This window comes from Vipera ursinii (genome assembly GCF_947247035.1).
Source record: "Vipera ursinii genome assembly, chromosome: 1".
Lineage (NCBI taxonomy): Eukaryota > Metazoa > Chordata > Lepidosauria > Squamata > Viperidae > Vipera > Vipera ursinii.
In genome coordinates, this window is record NC_139512.1 from 267,630,746 (window position 1) to 267,654,863 (window position 24,118).

Genomic DNA, 24,118 nt, shown 5'->3' on the forward strand with positions numbered 1-24,118 from the left:
TCCCAGAGGAAAAAAAGACACTGGGAGCCACAAGACTTGTGCGCGTGCACACCCAAGGGGGGAAACTTGATTGAAGAGTTTAATTAAAAAGAAAAAGAGGCTGCTGTGCATGAGTTTTCTCTCTGTCTCTCCCTCTCTCTCTCCTCCTCCCTCCCTCCCTTTCTTTCCCTCCCTCTCTCTCTCTCTCTCTCCCTCTCTTCAATCTTCTGGTCACCTGGCAAGCTGGCTTCACACTGTTCTGGACAAGCTGACACACATTCTTATTGGGCTGGCTCTCCTGCCCTGCTTTGTGCTGCTTCCTGTTTCCTGTGGAGACACAGCAAATACAGGAGCCCCGCCCAATAAGCTTGTCAGCTTCTCAGAGAAGAGCGTGAGTTACACACACACACACACACAGAGAGAGAGAGAGAGAGAGAGAGAGAGAGAGAGAGAGAGAGAAGGGAAGCCCAAGTACCTGTCTCTGTCTCTCTCTCTCTGCAGGCTGGGAGCTACAGAAGGGAAGCGCAAGTACCTATCTCTCTCTTTCTCTGCAAATGGCTGGGAGCTGCAGAAGGCTGAAAGAGCTCCATGCGGCTCCAGAGCCACGCGTTGCCAACCCGTGAGCTAGACTGTCAAAAAAAAAATTAGCAGAGTGTTTTTTAAAATACGTAGCTTAATGTCATGATATGCCAATGGAAATCCCAAACCAATCACACCATGTCCTTCCCTTTTTTAGCTACTTGCCAAAATCTACAAAATGCCCTTGAAGCCTATTTTTCTCAGTGGGAAATTTGCTAACTTACCCCAAAGGATCCAGGAACAATCTGCGAGCAGCGAGGATGGCATTGAATGTGTCCTTTCTGAGTTTGATGATGACACAGGTAAGCAAATATGGCTTATCTAAAGAAGAATGAACTTCTAAAACGTGGTTCCTTAGCTATGCTATATGAAGTTCAACAAATAGATTTCAAAATAGATTGAAAATATATATAAGGATTCAAATCAGAACTTGACATCATTTCCATTTGTCATGGAGATAATTTGCTAGAATGGAAAAGCTGCACCATAAAAGTTTTTAAAGTTTTTTTTAAAGAAAAGAAGAGAGATGTAGGCTTAAATTTCTCTTTGATATTAATTGTCCAGACAACTTTTCCTTAGGAGCCTAAAATGTTAACACAGAGCTAAGGAGTCAGTGTCATCTTCTGCACGTGCTTTTTATCAGGTATTGTAGGTGCTTTAGATTTCCTGTAGCCATGAGGAGTGAAATATATGCCCTTCAGGGTTCTGTCTAATTATAATTCCCCTCATTTCCATCTGAAGCAGATTAGGCGCATGCAGTATGCAGAGCAAATCTGCTTGCATACATTTCTTCCCCATTATATTGCAGCCTTTAATGTGAAAATGCAAGTCTAGTCACTGTGGGAAAAGAAAGCCTCTCCAAATCTGATTTCTACTCTGTTCCCAAATTCAAACTCTCGTCTGTTCCAGATAGGGAAATGCAATTCAGCTACTGTAAAAGGCCTGCTATGCTGTAAAGCCTGCAGTTGCTATAACCTCTGGTTTAGAAACTGTAATGTATTGGGCCTTTTACTCAAACTGTTTTCACGTGTCTTTGAATGCTGCTTGACATGGCTTAATTAGGGTGTATGTGTAATGGTCGCTGGCTGCCCAGACATGCAGTCTCCAGGATGATCATTGGTTGGCTCTGGGGTGGGAATAGGTTCCTTTAAACCTATTGGCCGCCACTTAGTGGCCAACTGTATAAGTAGCTGCGTAGAAGCCTCTGTTCTCAGTTCTGTGTTCCTGTTACTACAATAAAGCAATGTTCCTGTTGAACCCTCTCGTCTCGCCTCCTGCTTCCCAAGAATCCACTACACAACAGAAACTATAATGCTGTCTAAGGAATTTCCATTGGAAACTCATTGCCTATTTGATTATTTGCCAATTTCTCAGTTTTTCTCCCTCATTTCTGCATGACTGTAACAATACGATATGCATCTGAAAACAAACAGATCATTGATTTAAAGAGAGCAAGCATTATTTCTGCAAGCATCATTATTTCACAAGATGCTATATTTGAATGTATGTACAATGTACATCACAATATAATGCCTTGATTCAGCAGAGATTTGCACATATCTTTTTGGCTCTGTCCTCAGCTGGAGCCATTTGTAGACAATATCCTAGATTTGCTTTTTGTATATACCCTATTTTACAAGGGATCTGGATTCTATATTTATTCTAGCTCACCTTTCTACTTACACCAATAATCAAAGTGGCTTGCTGTCGTCCCCCTTTTGTTACAGTCTTCTGTTTTCCTATCACTTGAATCATTGGGGTTTTTTTCCCTCACTGAAAAATAAATATGTTAACAGAGGAAAGATAGTATGAAAAAGCAGCAGAGTTGTGCTAATTACTTTCTGAATGGAACTAGGCTCAGTGTATATCAGAGGTACAACTATGCTATGTGTAGTTTTTCAAGTTGGTCAAACCATTTGTCCTTTTCTTTTTACAAAGTGGATAATCTTACTTTGGGGGAAGGTTCAAACCAGGTTGTGTTACTCACTGATTAGTGAGTTTCTAGTTTTTAAAAGGCTACCCCTTTGTGTTATATCAGAGTAGAAGAAAATAGGGGTGTGTGCATTGAGTGTGGTGTATGGCATGAAAACAGTGGATGATTTGGCAGCTAAATTTGGGCAAAAGGATAAGAGAAAACCAATTCCAATAGCAGAAGCTCACATGGAGAATTTCTTTTCTGACGAGCTTGGCATTTGGCATTTGATTAGCCTTTGTTGGAAGCCAGGAAGACAGAATTGAGCAAGTCTTACATGCAGGCTATAATAAAATAAAAACAGACATAATTGAAATAAAGAAGTATGAATCTGGGAAAAAATACAGGAAGCTTGTCATATATTATCCATATCCTTTAACGTAAGATTTTGTTTCCTTAGGCCTTATTAATGTCTGGATCATTCTGCTAGAAGAGCTAACAACTGCCATATCTAATTGTCCTCGGCAACACCAGCCTCCTACTCTGGATTTGCTCTTTGAACTGCTAAGAGATGTTACCAAAACACCAGGTAATTAACTGAGTTTCAATACAAAAAAAATAATAATTAAAAGCATATCTGATTTCCACCACAGGAGCCAAAATCTGCGAGTCATAGCATCTCAAAGGAAGCCTTGCCCCCAAAGCAGTGTGGCTTAGATTATGACAACACGCCTCCATTTTGTAGATTTTGACATACACATATGTACACTCCACCAATGCCACTGATTTCCACATCTGCTTCCAGAGACGGTTTGATGCCAATCACTTTATCTCAGACCAATCTATTTCAAAGGCTTTTTGTGGGAAAATATAATTGCAAAGCATTTTCCTGAGAGCATGCTGTGTTAATTAAGTCTAACTGCTGTGATACAAACAAAATGGAAGATCAGGAATTGAGAAGAAAAGCACACCCAAGGGCACCATTGTCTTGCCATTTCCATTGTATTCCATGTTTTATAATATTATTAAAACTAGTTGGTGCTGGTATATTTATATTTTGCATGATACTTGGTAGTTTTAAATAGGAATATACTGTAAAAGCTGTTTATGGATCAAATGATATTGTACTTCTTTTACCTCCCCAAATTAAACCATTGGCTTAATTCATTAAATTAAAATTGAGCAAACCTTTTCAAATAGGGGGAAAACAACTCCAAAATTCTGGTACTCTCCCTCCAAAGTTACCATTTTCTCACAGCTTGATGTCTTTCCTGGTCAATATAAGTTATTTAATTATAAGCAAGAAGGCGCAATGGCTGAGCAGTTAAAAGTGCTGAGCTTGTAAGCTGGAAAGCTGACAGCCCATGTTTGAGACCTGAGCGCTGTGTAACAGGGTGAGCTGGGCATTACTTGCCTCAGCTCCTGCCCACCTAACAGTTTGAAAGCATGCAAATGCGAGTAGATAAATAGGTACCACTTTGGTGGGACAGTAATAGCATTCCGTGCACCTTAGCATATAGTCATCAAAATATCTTTAAACAATGCTGGCTCCCTCAACTAAGAAATGGAGATAAGCACCATCCCCTAGAGTCAAATGCAACTAGACAGGGAAAACCTTTAGTATAATTATAGGGAACTTATAAAGGAGATACAGATTCATAAATAAAGCTATATAAAATCATTTGCAAGTCTGTTGTCAGTAAAATACTCTTTCCAGACTATATTTCTTTAAGGTGACTATATTCAGAAAAAATACATGTTTATCTCAGAGAAATAAGATAAAAGTTGACTTGTCAGATTAAGCTTAGAGACATCATATGTGAATTTTATTTATTCACTACTTTAAAAGATTTATAAAGCATTTCCTTCCAGAGGCTCTAGATGATTTACAAAAGTATGTCTGTCTTCCTGGTACAAAAAAGAAATGTAAAGAAGATGGCTAGTATTACTCAGCAAAGTATAGCTCCATCATCTCTTTCCTGCATGCTTTTAATTTGCTGGTCCTCAATAGGCAAGCTGTGGTTCTTGAGATATTGTGGAGCATAACTTTAGCAACTTTAGTATAACTTTAGCAGAAGAGTTGTGGTGGCCCAATGCTTAGAATGCAGTATTGCAGTCTATTTCTGCTGACTGGCGACTGCCAGCAGTTTGGCAGTTCTCATCTCACCTGCTCAAGGTTGACTCAGCCTTCCATCCTTCCGAGGTCGGTAAAATGAGGACCTAGATTGTTGGAGGCAATGTGCTGACTCTGTAAACCGCTTAGAGATGGATATTAAGCACTACGAAGCGGTAGATAAGTCTGGTATTGCTACTGGTATTGCTACCTTACCGTGGTCCATCTTGGCTGAGAGTGTTGGGAATTAGAGTTCAACAATATCTGGAAAATCATAGTTTCTCTCTCTCTAGCCTAGTCAGTCAAAAATTCCTCTTCTTCTCTGCTTTCTTGAGATATAGCAGAGAAGAGTAAGATCATGAGTTAACCTAAGCTTATATTTGAAAGGGGAAGAGATTCTTTATACTGCTCTTTTTCATCTTTTAGGCCCAGGATTTGGTATTTATGCAGTTGTATACCTCCTGCTCCCTACAATGTCTCTCTGGCTTCATCGCAGCCACAGTGATCATTCTTACTGGGATGGGGCATCCGCTAATTTCAAACATGCCATTGGCCTTTCCTGCGAATTAGTGGTGGAGCACATTCAAAGTTTCATACATTCAGGTGAGTAAAGCACATCTCACTTGTTAACTTTGCGGCGAATAAATACGACTGTTGTAGATTCATGCAACATAATCAAAAGCGTGTGGATTAGCCACTGAAATGAGAAAGAGGCCATGTTAAAGTAAAACTGGTTTAGTTTCTTCATATATTTCATATTTATTGCTGCTTTCTATTCCAGCAGGCGAGGAGCAAATGGAATAATTCAGCTAAATTTCTTTGGTTTGTACTGACGTTCCAAAAATGGAAATCGAAAGATAGTTGGAACCTACTTATGTATTACACACCCACATAGGTTTTATATGGCCATCCAGTTCCCTGCAGACTCTGGTCTACTAACAATAATAAAACAAAAACAAGGGCCGTTCAAAACAATGAAAGCAATTACAATAAATCAATTACTATACTGTGTACCAGGGGTACCAAATAACTCTCTTTCAGTGACCTCTTCTAACTACCTGGCCATAGCGCTTGAGAGAAAATGCAGGTGTTTAATGTCTTATACAACAACAAGGTCAGAACCCTCTGGGTCTCCAGAGGCATCCTACTCTGTAGGGCAGGGGCACCATGATGGCAGAGAAGGGGTCCTGCTGGGTCCTGCAAGATGAGACTATTTCACAGAAAGGATCCCTAGAACATTATTTTTTATTTTTTTAATCCCATTTATATCCCACCCTTCTCCAAAGACTCAGGGTGGCTTACAATCTAAGAAGCACAAATCAAATGTGCTTAGCAATAGCCTTCATTCTATGTATATGCCTGCTTATTAGGGCTTCCCCCCCCCAGCGGCATTTTTACAAAGTCAGCTTAATTGCCCCCAACAATCTGGTCCTCATTTTACCTACCTCGGAAGGATGGAAGGCTGAGTCAACCTTGAGCCTGGTGGGACTCGAACCTGCACTAATTGCAGGCAGCTGGTGTTACTTAAGGAGGCATTAGCCCACTGCTCCACCAAGGCCCTTTATTGGATCTGGTGGGCCCCCAAAGTATCAAAACTATGCACAGTCTCAACATGATATCATCAGTCGTATTATCAGCAACTGCATAGTAGAACTTAGATTCCAGGCATGCAAGCATCCTTAGATGCTTCTATTTGGAATACTGGTTGTTGTTGTTGTTTTTATCAAGATTAAACAAAACATTCTGCCAAAATAGAACATTTTTTCCCCTCAAAAACAAAATTTGGGATGGTTCACAAATTGTTCTTATATATGATAATTGGGTTATTTAATCAGTAGGAAAACTCTTAATACATATGGCAGTACCTACTCACACTTGGTTAATCTCAAAAATGTAAGTACTTGAATTATAGTACTGGGTGAGGAGACCAGAATTGTTTTTATTTTTTATTTATTTATCTACTTATTTATGCCTCATTTTTTTATTTCTACAAATGCAGCAATGCAAGGTAGTGAACATACCCAATACTGTTTCTTCCTCCTATTTTCCCTACAAAAACAGCCCTATGTGGTGGGTTGGGCTAAGAGAGAATGCAACTGGCCCAAGGTCACCCAGCTGGCTTTCATGGCTAAGGCAGGATTTGAACTCATGGTCTCCTGCTTTCTAACCTGGTACCTTAACCACTAGACCAGGGGTAGGCAACCTCGGCTCTTTTATGACTCATGGACTTCAAGTCCCAGAATTCCTGAGTCAGCTATGCTGACTCAGGAATTCTGGGACTTGAAGTCCATGAGTCATAAAAGAGCCGAGGTTGCCTACCCCTGCACTAGACCAAGCTGGCTATAATTACAAACTTTGGTAATGATTAGGAGGAAACAGAGCAGTCCCACATCTATTTTCAAAAAAATAATATGGCTGTTCTCTAAGCTCACCGGGAGTAAAGGAAGGCTTTTCTTCTAGTAATACTTTTCTTAATCATAATAGTAAAGTTGGAAGGGACCTCGGAGGTCATCTAGTCCAACCCCCTGCTCAGGCAGGAAAGCCTATACTATTTCAGACAAATGGCTGTCCAGTCTCTTCTTAAAAACTTCCAGTTTTTTCTTCTTTTTTTAGATGTTGGCTATGAAAACATGATCAACACAATGCTGAAAGAGCTTTTCAAGCTGCTTGTAGCTTGTGTAGCGGAAACCACAGAGACCATCTCTAGAGTCGGGTGCTCTTGCATCAGGTAGTACAGATTTTTCTTTTAACCGAGAGTGAAGTAAATAAATATTTTGTCTTCTTCAAGTACCTAAAAATTCTCTTTGTTTCCTGTCCAAACAGAACATTAACACTAAATGCATGGTCAAGAAAGAATGGAAGTTATTGTATTGCTCTTCTTCTTCTTCTTCTTCTTCTTCTTCTTCTTCTTCTTCTTCTTCTTCTTCTTCTTCTTCTTCTTCTTCTTCTTCTTCTTCTTCTTCTTCTTCTTCTTCTTCTTCTTCTTCTTTGCTTTCATTTTGTGATATGTTCCCCCTACGTAACATCTTGATTGTACATGATAAATTTATCACTGGCTAAATGATTATTATTGCTGTGAACCTCTCCTGGGTGACATAGACATGAAAATCAAATGCAAACAAAGACTCAGTACTTTGATAGCACATACATCTCTTCACAATTCTCTAACCTAGCTGGCAGTTCAATAAGGACTGTCATCTGATTGTCAAATGTATGACTGGAATCCAGTAGTTGCCTTCTAATAACTGAATATTCAACAATTAGTAGGAGAAGGCCACTACCTTTTGCCTGTGTACATCTTCTTGCAAATGCTCGGAAGAGCTGGGGAACTCCTGGAAGAGATTTTAAGGGTGTGAAGAGGGGAGAGGTTGAAAGAGTACAAGCAGATTCCAGTGGTCATTAGATCATACCAAATGACTATCTGTGACTTACACCATCTTGTTTCTTCTCTGCAGATATGTACTTGTGACAGCTGGTCCTGTTTTTACTGAAGAAATGTGGCGTCTGGCATGTTGTGCCTTAGAGGATGCTTTTTCAACTACTCTTGAACCAGTGAAGGTATAGCCTATATATTATGATGGATTCCCCCTCCACAAAGCTACTTACGACCCGGTTTCAAAATTCCAACATCAAAAAACAGCTTCCCCTGCAGTCATGTGATAACATTTTAGGCTCTCAGCAACTGGCCAGCATTTACAGCTGATTACAGCACTCTGTGGTCACATTTACAATGGTTTTGCCAGAAACTGGTGTTTTGTTATAATTTCCAGTAAAACTGACCCATAGCAAACAATGGGTTCACTTAAAGGCCACAGTTACAATTGCCTTAAAAAAGGTTATAAAATTGGGCCACTCTACATGTTGACCTGCCTTAACGATGGTCATGATTATGACTATAATTGCCAGGATTAATGATGGTGGTAAGTCAAGAACTACCTGTTACTTTCCTTTACAGTGGACTTTAGTGAACATTAGTTGCATGGCGCAGCAAACCATGTTTAGTTTGTGAATCTTGGTTGCACCATCTTACAAAATGTACCAACCCAATGTCTATAATGCGAGTCAAAATTAACTGTGCTATCAGGTTTATGCTGGAAAAATGGAAAGTACAACTAACAATAGTATAATATGAAAAGACGCTGTTCAGCTTTGTATGTTGCTTAAGATAGAGTTTACTATACCAATAACATTTTGCCTCTCCGTAGAATCTGTTGGGCTATTTCCACAGTGGCTCTGAAAATCTGAGCGGTGATGCCTGTGAAGTAAAAATGGCAGCTCCTTCTCTCTCCCCAAGTGCCGAAGCTGAATACTGGAGAATAAGGGCAATGGCCCAACAAGTAAACAACTTTGTTCCATACTTAACTGGTCTGTGCACTGATGCGTTCTTAAGATGGCTTAACACTTCCGATAAAATCAATGCTTAGATTTGACTAGATTAATCGGAACATTTTAACCATGCTCTTGAGTTTATTTTATGCTATCTGGCCTATAAAGGTGGGGGGGGGTTATGTTGGTAACATAACTGACTTCACTTATCTAATGTTAATTACCCTGACATATATCTATACGATTTTCTTTATCTGTTTATGTTTTAAGTTTGTGTGTTGCCCTTCCGATTCAAGGGAATGATCCCTGGACATTGATGCCCTCACCAAGTTGAATTAAGTTTAAATAGGCAAAAATCAAGAAACTTTATGAAAAATGTAATTCATTGAGTGTTGGGGGTGGAAATATCAGTTACTCAGCTGGACAGGTTTTGCCCATTGAATAACTCCATTTGCAATGCAGATTGAAAAGGATCTGCCTTGAGGCCATTGATCCAACAGATTGTTTGGGGAATATTCTGCACAAAGGTAGTTCCTCTAGTCTTGCTGAAGTCCTCTACCTGAGATGAATTAAGTAAATAGTCCAAATGTCATGGTTCCGATAGATGAAAACAATTAAAAGAACTTTGTTCTGTTTCAAGCAAAGGGGGCTATTCTTGCTTGATACAAACAGATAAACTCCACGGAAAGGGTTTCATTCAGATTACTTTAATTCATCATGCATTCTCTAAACATTAACTCACAGTTACTGGAGAGATTCTTCTGAAGCATATTTCATAATCTGAACCCAACATGTAGGTGAAAAGAGATAGTATCACCCATGTTAAAGGAGCAAACAGCTCCCGTGGCTGGAATCCATAAAAACCCCTGCTGGCCTGCACGTAGCCAGTAATCCCAGGTAGCCAATCAGAAGTCCCTCCCAGTGGCCAATCTGAAACACAGATGGGACCAGGTAACTTAAAACTACATTACCCAAAAGGCTATCCCTTAAGGGGACAGTTCTTAATTCCTAAAATAGCTATTTACTCTGACCAGCATAAACTTCAAGGCAAAGATTTCTTCCTTAAAGAATATTTTATTCAGGAAACAAAGTATCGGCACTTACATAGTTGAACGCAAGACTAAAGTTCCCTCCCCCCATACAATGTAACAAGTTGCAACTCACACCCCAGAAAGGCTGTCATTAAATGACATTCACCAATTAATCTAAAAAAACGGGCTCTCTTCCCCACTTCACAGCCCGCCAAAACTTTATCTAGAATTGACTTTGAAGCTCACCCAGCTGCAATTGTTTAGGCTAACTTAAAAAGCTCAGGCCTTCCCCCCTTCTACATCTGAGAATCCAAGCAATAGAAAAAGCACAAGTAAAGCAAAAGGTAAAATGGCTGCAATTTCTTAATTGTCACAGCATTGACACCAAGACTTAGATTGTCTCATTTTAATTCCAAATTGCTTGCTCTGGTGCTGAGTTGCCTCTAGTTCCCGAACAACAATAAGGAAACAGCACATTGGTATGATTTTTTTCCCCCACAGGTGTTCATGTTGGACACACAGTGCTCCCCAAAGACACCCAATAACAAGGAAGGATTTGAGCATGCTCAGTCTTGTGTGCTTATTATTGAGCTGCCTCCTGATAAGAAGTCCAATGGCCATTCGCAAAAAAGGTAAGAAACAGATTTCTAAGATTAAACAACAAGCAAAATGAGGCAGAGTAAAGGCACTTTATACTTTATATTTGGATAGTTTAGTACAGGGGTCTTCAAATGTGGCCCTTGTGGAGTTCAACTCCCAGAATTCCTCAGCCAGCATGCCTGGCTGAGGAATTCTGGGAGCTGAAATCCACAAATGATAAAAGGGCCAAGTTTGAAGACCCCTGGGCTAGTGTCTTACAGTGGGAAACAAAAAGTAGTTGGAATGTGTAATTCAGTAGATCACATGTTTCCAAACTCTGCTCTACAATGACTCCCTTTAAATAATAAATAAATATTGGTAAAGAGAATGAATGGGGATGAAAAAGAAATATATGTATTTTGTCTTTAAATTTTACTCTGTACACGCTGGGATGTTCAAGCTTTGCAATAGAATAAGGAACATAGACTGCAGCAAACGTTAATAGTACAAGATTTAAAAACTGGCAATTCTCTTTCCGAGTTGCTTACAACCCCCGCCCCCCCCCCCCAAGCAGTGCTGATTTGCAGTTTGAGAAGTCCAGCATTACATAAGGTCTTGCCTCAGAATAAGAGTGTGGTGGTGAACTGCATAAAATATCCTTGGCACCATTAGTGCATGCTTAAGATGCAAACCCTCGCAGCGAAAAACAGATTTGCACCTTTAACGCTGAGTTAGCCAAAATATGTGAGAGGGAAGGGGGAATATATGTACAGTATGATGAAACTTTTTTTTTAGAAGATATTGCAGAAAGCCGACAGCCCTTAAACCCAGATTTCTGGGTTAATTGTGAGCATTTGTACAAAACTATGAATTCATTGTAGGAATATAATAAATAACATTCATGCCATCCCATTTCTCAACCTATTCTGATTGGGAGATCATTCTGTAATTTTTGTTTTTTTTTTAAGCAAGGATACAATTGTCCCTCTATACAAGACTTGCTACAACAGTGGGTTTGCTTGCTTGCTTATTTTATCTTCTCTTGCATGTCAATCCCGAAGTGTATTGCAGTTTTGTTTTCACTTAGTCGAGTTTCTCTTTTTTTCTGTCTGATTTTTCTTTATAATGCTGCAACCAATACACAGGAAACTTGGGTAAGACAAGAGTTTCTTTCCTTCAATGCAATTTTAAGCCAACGTCCAAATCATGTATTTTCTTAAATGGCATTTGAGATACAGATATTTATCCAGAAAAAGTATCCCCTTAAGCGATTTAAGAAATTGAAATAACTATTTAAAACTAACTTATTCTCTAACTATCTAGTTTAAAAGGGAGAAGCTTTCCTACCTTTTTAAGACTAAATCAGCAAGGAAAAAGGCCGGTACAGTTGTAATTTCAGCTCTTGGGTGAATTACAACCTCTGTAAGATGCATTTATAAAATGGAAACCCTTGAAAGTTCCTGTGTATGTTCCACCCTTCCCTTTTTCCACACTGCAGTGTGCAAATATGCCACAGTGAGATATTTGCTATTTTGCCGGTAGTGAATGTGTTACCAAGGACAACGACTTCCCGCCATGCACAATTTCTGGCACACTGTGATGTCTCACTGCAAAAAATGCATGTATGTCACAAGAGAAAACACCCCCACCACTGTTACCTCCAAACTGAACTATACATCATTTGGGGCCTCATTTGGGCTAGTCTTTTACCTAGCGTTCCTCAGAAAGCCACCATTTTCTTTGGTGCCAGAAAACTAATGCCAGTAGGCCACCACCAGAGAGTATTAAAACACAATGAAAGCGCTATAAACACAACCGCGATTAACAAAGCTCACACACTGCAAGAACAAGCTGCAGATGATAAGCAGCATTAGTTAATGACAATCTTTACAACAAAAAAATTATAATTATTATGAGGTGGTTATTACCTTATCACCTGAGGTTTCTTGAAGAAAGAAGTTAATATAATTGAGCCATTCAAGAAACATTAATGAGGTTCTAAATTCTCGTTCTTTCTTTCTTTCTTTTTCGGCTACCCAAAGTATCCCTTTCAGAACAATTGTGGTGAGCCTGCTTTCCCACCAAGTGCTGCTGCAGAATTTATACGATATTTTATTGGAAGAATTTGTGAAAGGGCCGTCACAAGCTGAAGAGAAGGTAACACACCAGTTGCCAGAAACCAAACTCACTGGTTTCCTCAGGTACATTTCCATGCAGAACTTGGCAGTCATCTTTGATTTACTACTGGACTCCTACCGAACAGCCAGAGAGTTTGATACAAGGACTGGGCTGAAGTGCTTGCTCAAAAAGGTATCTGGCATTGGCGGGGCTGCCAACTTGTACCGCCAGTCGGCCATGAGCTTCAATATCTACTTCCATGCCCTGATCTGTGCTATTGTGACCAATCAGGAAAATATCACTGCAGAGCAGGTGAAGAAAATCCTTTATGAAGAGGATGAAAGGAGCACTGATTCATCCCAGCAATGCTCTTCAGAAGACGAAGACATTTTTGAAGAGACTGCTCAAGTCAGCCCACCAAGGGGGAAAGAGAAGAGGCAGTGGAGGGCCAGGTTGCCATCTTTGAGCGTTCAGCCTGTGAGCAATGCAGACTGGGCTTGGCTAGTCAAAAGGCTTCACAAACTCTGCATGGAGTTATGTAACAACTACATTCAGATGCATTTGGATTTGGAAAATAGTGCTGATGAGCTCCCAGTCTTCAGAGGAGACCCTTTCTTCATCCTTCCATCCTTTCAATCAGAAACATCCACACCATCTACAGGAGGCCTTTCCGGAAAAAACACCCCTTCAGAAGATGACAGAAGCCAGATTAGGGACTCGCTCGCTGAAAACTTCACTCCTAAGGGAAGTACAGATATTCTGCTTCTTCCACCTTTGAGCCCCAAAATGGAGAAGAAAGACCAAGGCAGGAAAAAAGAATGGTGGGAGAGTGCTAGCAACAAAATTTACACCATGGCAACAGATAAAACCATATCAAAACTAATGACAGAATATAAAAAAAGAAAACAACAACAGCATAACTTGGCTAATTTCTCCAAGGAGATGATGAAAGCTGACAAGAAAGGGGATCCTCTCAGTGCAAGAGGGCCAGATTCACCTCTCCCCCCCCAAAGGCCACAAAATCTGATTGATCAAGGCCAGATGAGGCACTCCTTTAGTGCAGGACCGGAGATTCTGAGGCAAGAAAAGAGGCCGCGCTCTGGGTCGACTGCCAGCTCACTCAGCATATCGGTTCGGGATGGGGAGGCACAAATACAGGTAAGAAAAGAGAAGAGAGGAAATAAAGTGGAAGAACTTTTAAATTTAGGACACCTGCTTTTGCCTTTCATATTGGGACACTTGGTTTCTTAATTGGTTTCTAAATACAAACCTACGGTTATATAAAATAAATTGTTTTTTAAACAGAAGCCTACTACTATATAAAATATGAGATGCTTGTGTCTACACAATGAGTCTTAAGCATATAGCGTTTTTAGCAAAATGTTCTGGTGTTGTTATATATACATAAAGATATACACAGACTCCTACCTATAAAGCGTATACATAGGGCTTCTTGGCAAAAGTGCCTTAGTCTAACATGAGCACTCTGACAATCATCTAAGTTTCTTCTGTACTTCAGAATTTTCTGTGATTAGTTCAGATGTCAACAAGATCCTTGTGAACTTCCCAGAATGAGTTAATCTCCTATATTTTTTTTTTATTCAGTTTAGTTTAATTCATTCAAAGTAGTCACCAGCTGACTCCAAGTCAACTCTGGGTGGTGTACAATAAAACCAACAGAATAAAAATTGAACTTAAGAAATACGAAAAGATAAAAGAAAGAACCAAGAGCAGATGCATCTATCCACACCTATGCACAATGTGACAGGGCCTGAACCACCCTAAACCATGGCCTGGGAAAATAGCCAGATATTTAAGGATTTCCAGAATGCCATCAGGTTGGGAGTCACACAGATTTTGAGGAAGGATCTCATTCCAGAGAGCAGGTATCACAACAGAAGGCATGGTTCCAGATCCCAATAGATGGTGTTTAATTGAAGAGACCCAGAGCATACCAGCCATGTGAATCAAACAGGTTGGGATGATACCACAGGATGTAGGTGATTCCTCAAGTAAGTAGAGTTTTATGGGTCATAACCATCACCTTGCATTGTATTGAGAAGCATACCAGTAATCAGTGCACCTCAAGAAGCAGAGGAGACACAGATGCGGCACACCCATCACTGTGCTGCTGCATTCTCAACCAGTTGAATCTTCAAGATCAACTCCATGTAGAGCACATTGGAATAGTTGTTTCCGTTTTTCATTTCTGGCATGTTTGTCATATTAGCATTTTTATGCATCTTGGCCTGGATCAACTAGATACGGTACCAGAACATAGAAAATGGTCGCTAAGTATCCCTCATCTAAAGAGATTATTCTCCTTTCTTGGGCACTTTACACTAATAGCCCTATTACTCAACCCTGGTAAAATACTTTTCATACCGAACTGCCTTATGTTCTCACTTAACATTAATACTACATTTTTTTCCTAAAGGTGTCCTTCCTATTTTCCCTACTGATCTATGTTCTTCAATTTGTTTTCTTGCATTGTCCTAATTTATTTGTTCCCTTTTCTCTCTCTCTCTCTCTTTGCATTGTTTTAGGCATGGACCAACATGGTTCTGACAGTTCTTAATCAGATTCAATCCTTACCAGACCAGATCTTCATCGCCCTTCAACCAGCAGTATTTCCTTGCATCAGTCAATTGACTTGCCATGTGACAGATATTCGGGTTCGTCAAGCTCTGAGAGAATGGCTAGGAAGAGTGGGGAGGGTTTATGACATCATTGTGTAGAAGACTTTAGTTGCCTTATCAAAGAGAGACTGAATCTAACATATTTCGAGAAACATATAAAGTGTATTTGTTGAAAACTTGTCTATTTAAAAAAAAGGTAGAACGATGTACATCTGCCCATTTGCTAGTCAGTAATAACTAGCAAGCTCTATCTCATGCTGTTAAATCTTAAGAGCACAGTGTAGTCATACTCATGACCCCTGAGAATGTAAAATAGCAGAATATGATAGAAGGAGCCTTTGCATTAAATTTGAAATAGGTTTTCAGATCTGCCGATATTCAGACAGGCTGACAGTATCAGTATGTTTGATACTGCATATTTTCTAAAGAACAAAAAAAAGACTCTCTCTTTCACAGGTAGGTAGCAAAGAAGTTTGTGGAGCAAGAAAAATAGCATGGAATGGACACAGTCATAGAATAGACTTTGTCAAGATTGACCATTGAGAATGTAACGATTGTGGAGATGTCTTTAATACAGATTTCTGTTACGTCTTAAATGAGGCATCCGATCCTTAAGTCATCTGAATTTAAAACAATAGGCGTGCCAATGAACAGAGGAGCCCATTTATTCTAACCTTTTTAAAAACCTTGGCAATGAAAACTAAGTCTCCAAACTTAGGAAGTGATTATATTTCAGTGTGATTGTAACAGGTTTTCAGACAAAAGTACTTACCATCTTGGAGGTACTGTAGGTGCCATGAATTATTTCATATTGCTATAAGGTGCCTATCCAGAAATTGGTAGACTTGTCCAATGCTCAGTTGAGAAATGAATTTAAGTCTTTTTTTTCTCATTTTGATGCAGACCCAAGACCAAATATATATTTTCTATGTCCTGTAAATTACTTAGGTTTTCTGGTTCTATATCTTTGTTCATCTCTTCACTGGATGTTAACAAACGCTGTAAAATGTATCCCAGGTTTTCTGTTTTCAGGCTTTTCATTTTGTATTGCCTGGCTTCCCTGTCAGGACAAAAGAATCTGAAAATTGAATAGAATATATAGAGTTATCAATTTTTTGCCCTTACAACAAATCTGTAAAATAGATTATTCTCAGATATTATTTAGTGACCTTTATAGTTTGAAGGCCAAGCAGAAATATAATTCACTCATCATTTTTTTTCTTACGGCAAGCTGGGTGACATCCAGAGCTGAATATAAAGAAATGTAAGAAAGGTTACGTTAATTGTGGGACAGATTGAGTCACCACATCTATTTATTTACTATATTTATACAAGATGTATAAATGCTTTCTCTATGTTTTCTTTTTGAGAGTAGAGCATAACTTTATTAATTTATAATTTAATAGGCTAGTTACAATTGAGAAAAGTTTATATAATGTGGCCATTGTATAAGCTTGTAGAAGAAAAAGGAAGAAAAATTCAGCGTGTAGTTTGTGGGAAGCAGAAGTGATGGAGGAAACTGGCTGGTATGGCTGTGAATGTAAGCAGTACCAGGCAAGAGGTGTCAATTAGGTGTTAATCCCAGTAAGGCCTCTGCCAACCTAGCAGTTCGAAAGCACGTAAAAATGCAAGTAGAAAAATAGGGACCACTACGGTGGGAAGGTAGCAGCGTTCCGTGCGCCTTTGGTGTCTAGTCATGCCGGCCACATGACCACGGAGACATCCTCGGACAAGCGCTGGCTCTTTGGCTTTGAAACGGAGATGAGCACCGGCCCCTAGAGTCGGAAACGACTAGCACGCATGTGCGGGGGAACCTTTGCCTTTACCTTTACCCAGTAAGGGAACTTGGGAAAGGCAGCTGTCACCTCATCTTGCCTTCATAATAGCATTTGCACCCTGACAACTTCTCACACTGAAATTGACCATGGTTGTCTTAAACTCTGGATCTCCAAACACATAGAATGCTCAGAGGACATGATGGTGTTTTCTGTCCCTCTAGGTGACCAATAGCAGAATGACTAGAAGTCCCATCACTCAATTCCTCTGTAATGATCGTACAGAAACATAAACTCCAAATCCCCCTGATGGGGAGCTATGTGAGGTGAGGTTGATTGGAAAAAATGCACTAATGTCCTCTGATGGTTTCTCAGCCAATTCAGCATCAACCCTTTCATACATTTAGAAACTACTATGAGTTGTACAAGTGAAATCACTTCTTGTTGCTGACAATTTTTCCGCCAGCTATTTTATTCTTTATAGTTGCGACCGATAATTATTGAGCTTATTCTGGCTGGTGGGCAAGAGTGAAGAAAGATAAATTCTAAATATTGGAAACCTATGGGTCAAGATGCTATGGGCTGCAGATGAGTTCAGAGGCAGGTAGCAGGGGAGGCGTGCGATTTTGTCAGGGGGAAAAACCAACGACCCACAAGGACTGCAGAGACAGTGATTAAGCTACTTTGGATTCAAAAGCAAGTGGGACAAGATCAGGCTGGTCCGGAGCTGATGCCCGGGGAATTTAGGACACTGGTGTGAAAATGCCTACAGGCAGCATGTGAGGAGTGAATCTCTGCTCCGCCAATAAAGGGGAGCTCACCCTTGAACTGCTGGGAAAACTGAACAAATGGCAGCCATGTTTCACTGCTCCAAAAACGATACGTAGTATGTGATCCCACACACTTTCCTTGTGTCTTACATGAATATGGTCAAAGGCTGCATCTGCTTTCCCTCTCTTTCTTAAGTCATTGTTGGAATATGCCCAAATGAGAGCAGTTGCTCTTGTATCTGTAAGAGGGCACTAGCAAAATACTCTGCGTGCCTGCTGGAATACAGTTGGGATCAAACTTATGAGCAGTGCAGCATTGCTTGTTGTGCTAGCCTTCATTTCCAACCACGGTCATTGAACTGATTGAGTGGAAGAGCCTTAATCAGCCTGAAATATGATGCCTTGTAGCTTGCTTGAACAGTAAATGGTCCCCTTTCCTTTGCTTCCTCATTTTCTCATTCAGTCAATAGAAGACTTCGAATGTACAAGTTGTGTCAGCTGCCGCTGAACTCTAGTGATCGTTTATTATGAATTATGGAATTCTTTGTCAGTGCTATGCCCTGAGATGATTGTTTGATTCTTCTATTTGTTTGTTCTTACAAGATTTAAATAATGCTGTGTTTCTCTGGTTCTTTGTGAAGAGGGAATTGTTTTAGGGGAACATTTTCACACGGTGTACACCTACATTGTTTGTTAGTGAGATCTTAGCACATATTCTAGCTTGTCCCTTTGAAGCATCTGTTGAACATGGTAACTTGAACAGAGAGAGAATCACCATACTCAAGATTTTTTCATCTGTTCTCCTGAATGCTGAAAAACAAAAAAAGGTTGGATTTCAAGTGTAGCTTTTCAGTTCTGTGCTGTTGCGTATAGGTTACTTGTACATTGTGCGCGTGGAATAACAAAGTGCTGTGTAACAAACTTGCAGGGCCACTATTACAAGGCAGGCAACAGTGAACTATTATTTATTTCGAAGAACAGAAGTATTAAACATTCCTGCCACTACCAAGAACGACTATTGATTGTAAAACATTCCAATTGCTGCTTTCACCACAAGGGCAAGCGGTAGATACACAACAGTTCCTGCTGAAGATCATAATATTATTTATTTATTTATTTATTCAGGGTGGTTGAAAGTATTATGTAACACTGAGATGTAAATTGGCTGCCAGGTCAGCCAAACTTAAAGAAAAACCTTCTCTGGGTAGAACGGGGAGAAAGTGCCTCGTTCTGAGGATATGGTAGATCATGTCAAGGGAGGAACCAGAAAATTAGTTTAATATTTAACTGAAAGTCACTTGAGTGGGAGGAGGAATTTTATTTTTTTCATCTTTTTCCAACTTCTATAAACTTATTATGGAAATGTCATGAAAGTGGGAGACACCTTTGCTTGTGATGCTTTTGGCCTTGCAAGCAAGACATGGGTGCACATTGATGGAGGGAGCCATTCGATTTTGTGTGCGCCAATCTGTCTGCCCTTTCCATTTTCTAAATGACCAAGCTCTTGTGAGCCCAGAGCTCATGTTTGCATTTTGATCCTGCAAGGCCCTCCTGGGTCAGGGAATTGCACGTCTCCCGTAGTGCCTGCAAAATCAGGCAGTCATATACTCAGTGACTTGGTCTCCATCCATCTCAGAAGAAGAAATAGGCAGGGAAAAGGACATTCTTCAGGGCAGAAACTTGCACCCTATTTCACTATGCAAAGTTTGGGTTGTGATTATGGGATCTAAGGTGGAATTTGCACATTAAAGGAACCGGAGGGCAGTCATAGAGTGTAGTTGCTCTGTATCAATTCTATTTGTTTATGTCCATAGTGGAAAAGCAATTTAGGATGGACCCTGATATCCATATTCTAAATATTCTCCTCCTAACAGCTGCCTGTGATTTGGAGGCAGAAGTAGAAAAACAAATGCTGACAGCAGTGACAGAAAGTGTAGGAGTTAGAACTTTCACACAATGCTGCTATGTATATGCAGAGTTGTTGTCTGTCAGGGCAGCTGGCGAGTTTTATTTTGTACCATAACTTTCTGAACAACAACAACAAAAGTGCTCTGCCTTAACTAAAGGGAAAGTTGCTCTACCAAAATGAAAGAGGAACTTCAGTCTTCAAGCAATTTATTTACTAACCAGGTCCTGCAATTATTACTTTTCCCAGACAGACCCTATGCCAAACAGTGAAGTGCCACCCCCAAAGGAGCATCTTCTCTCTTATACCAAAGATCCTATTTGTTAAAAAAAAAATTAAATTAAATTAAATAGTGATGCTTGCCACAATCGGGCTTGTATCACTAGGTAGACATGAAAAGACAGGAATCCAAACTATTCTCAAGGGGGAAAGACATTTGGGACCCCTTTGCAGCCAACCTTTACTCTTGGATGTGCCTAGTTTTGGGCCAAGAAATGCAATTCTCTAAGCACTTCAAGACTCAGAAGAAGGTTAGCTGTAAAGAACTATGATGCCAGGATGTACTACCCTGGGTGGGTCCGTAGAGTTAACATTGTCTTTGCATTTGTTTTATGGTGGCCAATGAAAGCCTATAAGGAATATCTGTTGACAAAATGTCTGGATCCTGCCATAGCTTTCCTTGCGCTCTTAAAAATAACTCCCCTAGACCCTCTTCTTTTGGTATATGTTGGGAGGGGGAGAGGGAGGGACATACCTGAACCATTTTTCTTGTGTGTATGTTTAAGAACAATTCATTGCAAGTCACTTTGTAAAATGTATTTTGTGTATATTTTGTTTGGAGGGAATTCTTAAAGGAGGATATTTTGAAACGAATCATACTTATTTGTGTTGCTTGTGTTATAGAATAAAGAAACTACGAGAAAGTAAAGCAAGTGTGGAACTTTTATTTATTTAAATAAAATAAATAATTTTATTTGGGAAGTTCAATAGGTCAGAACAAATGCTACTGAATAAGATAATTAGTTACATCCCCTTAATTTTGTAATCATCATCTTTTCTGTCCTAAGACAAGTGACTTGAATACCACAGTTGTCATTCTGAAAATATGATCATGCCAAATCTAAATGCTAACAGGAAATTGTTGGCAAGCAGTTTCTCTGTTATTTTCCTTAATTCATCTTTAAAGACTGTGAAGATTTCAAGTGTAATTGTTCCAACTGCACTAACAAGCTATTTTATTTTCATTAATGACCAAGTCTGACAGACTCCGTGTATGAACATAGCCCCCTTAATCCGTTTAGAATCTTAGATTTTCCAGTATTGCAACAATTGAGCTGATAGAAAATAGTTAGATCCCTTTCAGGGGAAAAAACAGGGCCAAATAATCTTTTCATCCCTGAACCTTGTGAATTCTCAGAGGGAGAGAAAGAAAGCCTGTCTTTGCACTGTGTCTTGCCTGCAGGTAGTAGGTCCTCAAACAGATTGTGGCCCACTCATAGAAGCAGCAGTACTGGCACTTGTCAGTTGCATAGCAGCTATTTTGACAACTCTTCTGTATGCATCAGGGGTTGCACAGCAGACAATTTTACTTTCTCCGTTTGGCCCTGGAGTGCTACAGAAATTGCTAGGTGTTGAACAAGCCTAGAGGATATTACTATAGGACAGGGGTGTCAAACTGCCAGCCCGCAGGCTGTTTGCATCATGCAGAGGCCACGCCCACCCCAGCTCCGGCAATGAGAAAAAAGTTGCGATACGTCATGACACGTCACGTGACATGGCGAGTTTGACACCCGTGCTGTACGACATCCTTTTTCCTATTGTCTACATTGCTCTGGTGACTTTAGTTGGGCTTATACTATGAAGTGACCTTCTAATCACTGGATAATAAACTTGACAGTTTGACCCCCAGGAAACAAATTAGACAATAAAATGTCCCTTATACTTATTGGGTATTATCAGATGATTTCTGGCACAATGAGCTGAATCTATTGATTACAAGTAATGAAAACTGTCATCTAGTCAATTTCTGTGATTGAACTGTAGTGTTGCAATCATGAGGGGCGAGGAATGGCCGCATGTAGGCATGGTGGTACATTCGTGCATTACAGGCTGGAACTAGAGAGGAAAGATTTAAATTGTCTCTTCTTTATTGCTATGATCCTATTATAGTGATTGATATTTGCATTTTGATAATTGTTCTTTGCTGCGGTAAAGAATTCCAGGCACTCTGACAGAAGTCATGGCTAAGGCCTGGAAGCACAAAATATGCTACCCATGTGCCACAACTATAGCACTCAACTCCTCAATGTCATTCAGATGCTGTCCACTTGCCCAGAGGGAATTTAATTAATATGTTCTAAAATCCACTCTAGTCATTTCTAGCTTGGTCCAAAAGCTATTCTCTTCCAATTCACTTTGGAATTATAAAGGAAATTAAGTGGGCAGATGTGGAGATTTCTAGAAACAGATTTGGAGTTTGCCAATGTTATATGAATAATAACTGTTGATAGAAGAAAATATTTGTAACCCTGGTGGGTCCTTGGTCCAAATCTTTTTTGTAAATCCAAAATAGGCTATCTAAGACACCCCTCTGGTCTAATATTTCTATGCCCTTTTTAACTATTAACTTTGTAGGGGAGATGGACAGTGTAAAAACTTAATACAAAAATAAAGTTAAAAGCTCAGCTGATTTCTTCTGTAAATTAAAAGTTTCATCTTGCTCAATATCCTTCTTGTACCCGGTCATATTTAAGTTGAGATTTAAATCAATTTCATTTTTGTCCAATAAAACTTGTTCTTCTTCCATAGCAGCATCTATTTAATCAATAATGCTAGAAAATTTCTGAGTTATTTGTTCACGCAAGACATCCATTGTTCAATCTTATTTTGACTGAAAAAAAACTGATCCAGTGAATGTCATAAAATTTGGCACTCTAGAGGTTCTCAATATTTAAAAAGTAATTTAAAAAATCAATTCCAAAGTGATTAAAAAATGAGCTGCTATTCTCCCTAGCCAACCACAAAAGCATTAGTTCTTGTGGTTTACTCATAGCTGTCTGGGGTATGTGTGGCCAATCTCAAGATCTTTGCTGTTTCCAGAGAGATTTCACTGGCCTGGATCCTGCACCTAACCACAAATTTCAGCGATAATGTTCCTGTTTTTCAAGAACATCTTCAATTTGCCATGACTCACTGGAGTTCTGTATTACTGTATTGTTGTTGCCTTTTTGTTAGGCACAAGTGGTGTAGAATCCAAAGTGAGAGAGGTAATTTTAAATTTCATTTTAAAAAATATTCAGGACATGTTGCTATCTCTTGTGAAGCATGGGGGGAGGGGGGGAGAGAGAGAGAGCGCTAAAAAAAGTCTTAAAAGGTTGTTCAGTTTGGACCAAAAATATGAGGATTCACAAAACATACCATGCAATTGTTTAATCACTATCTATTTACTGAACCACAGTTAGTTACCGGTAATTTTGATTCATAATGTGATAAGCCATAAACCATAATTTACAAAGTATAATAGCCTGGTGCCAAACCAGTTACCTTATATGATAGAATGAACCAGTCTGGATGTGAAATGATGCCCCTTTCTAGCCTGGGATAAAAAGCAAATCTTTTTTTTAAAAAAACTAAATAGAATGCAGAAGTGGGCCCAAGTCAGATTACAATCATAGTATTAGCGGAGGCGAGTAACACATAACCTCTTTGTCCCTACCACAATGCTGCTCTTGATATAAGTTAAGAACTTTCCTTATTAGGATCGTATTCACTCAGGCCTGTAGTGGGATCAAATTTTAATATCCACTCCCTGAGCCAGCTGTTGTGTTTTTCATGCATTGCATTCAAGGCTAAAGTGTAAATAACCTGTTTTGCATAAAATATTAATCTATAATAACATCCTCCACCTGGTAGCTTTCCGAGATATTTGCCAACAATCCCTAGGTATTCTTATGCAGTCCAGCCTTTCACCGTATTTCCTGGGAAAATTGGAAGTTCTAGCCCACTGCATCTTCCAAGACTTCTGTTTTGAGGCTCTATAGGCAGAACACGTGTGTGCTTCTTGTTGTGTTATTATGTGTAAACCACCAGGATTATAACACAGAGTTGGGTGTTACATAGCTCTTTTAAGTAAATAAATAAAGATTTGGGGTTATAGATGCTGGGGGGGGAGGGGTTACCTGTTTCTTATCCGGTTTTTTTGTGGGTTTTTTCCCCTTTCACAAAGTGGGTTACTATCATTTCTGATAAATCATTTGCCTTTCTGAACAACTGAAGAAGGCTGCAAGATGACACAACATTTTACTTTCGGCTGGCAGATTTCCTAATCAATGCCTGACCTTCGTTACATTTTATTTTACAGCTTCCTTCATTTATTTTTCAAGACCCAAAGT

At 39.6% G+C, this 24,118-nt stretch overlaps 1 protein-coding gene across 1 annotated transcript in view; it reads left to right on the forward strand.

Annotated features, from left to right (window-relative positions):
* ARFGEF3 (ARFGEF family member 3) overlaps positions 1 to 15,421 on the forward strand; it is a 77,635-nt gene extending 62,214 nt beyond the window's left edge. Inside the window, exons 26-34 of the mRNA XM_083367118.1 lie at positions 716 to 860; positions 2,931 to 3,059; positions 5,010 to 5,186; positions 7,197 to 7,311; positions 8,039 to 8,141; positions 8,789 to 8,920; positions 10,442 to 10,572; positions 12,562 to 13,795; positions 15,184 to 15,421. Coding sequence (XP_083223244.1) covers positions 716 to 860; positions 2,931 to 3,059; positions 5,010 to 5,186; positions 7,197 to 7,311; positions 8,039 to 8,141; positions 8,789 to 8,920; positions 10,442 to 10,572; positions 12,562 to 13,795; positions 15,184 to 15,375 — 2,358 coding nt within the window. The 3' untranslated portion in view covers positions 15,376 to 15,421. The remainder of the gene's footprint in view (positions 1 to 715; positions 861 to 2,930; positions 3,060 to 5,009; positions 5,187 to 7,196; positions 7,312 to 8,038; positions 8,142 to 8,788; positions 8,921 to 10,441; positions 10,573 to 12,561; positions 13,796 to 15,183) is intronic.
* Positions 15,422 to 24,118: the final 8,697 nt, after the last annotated feature.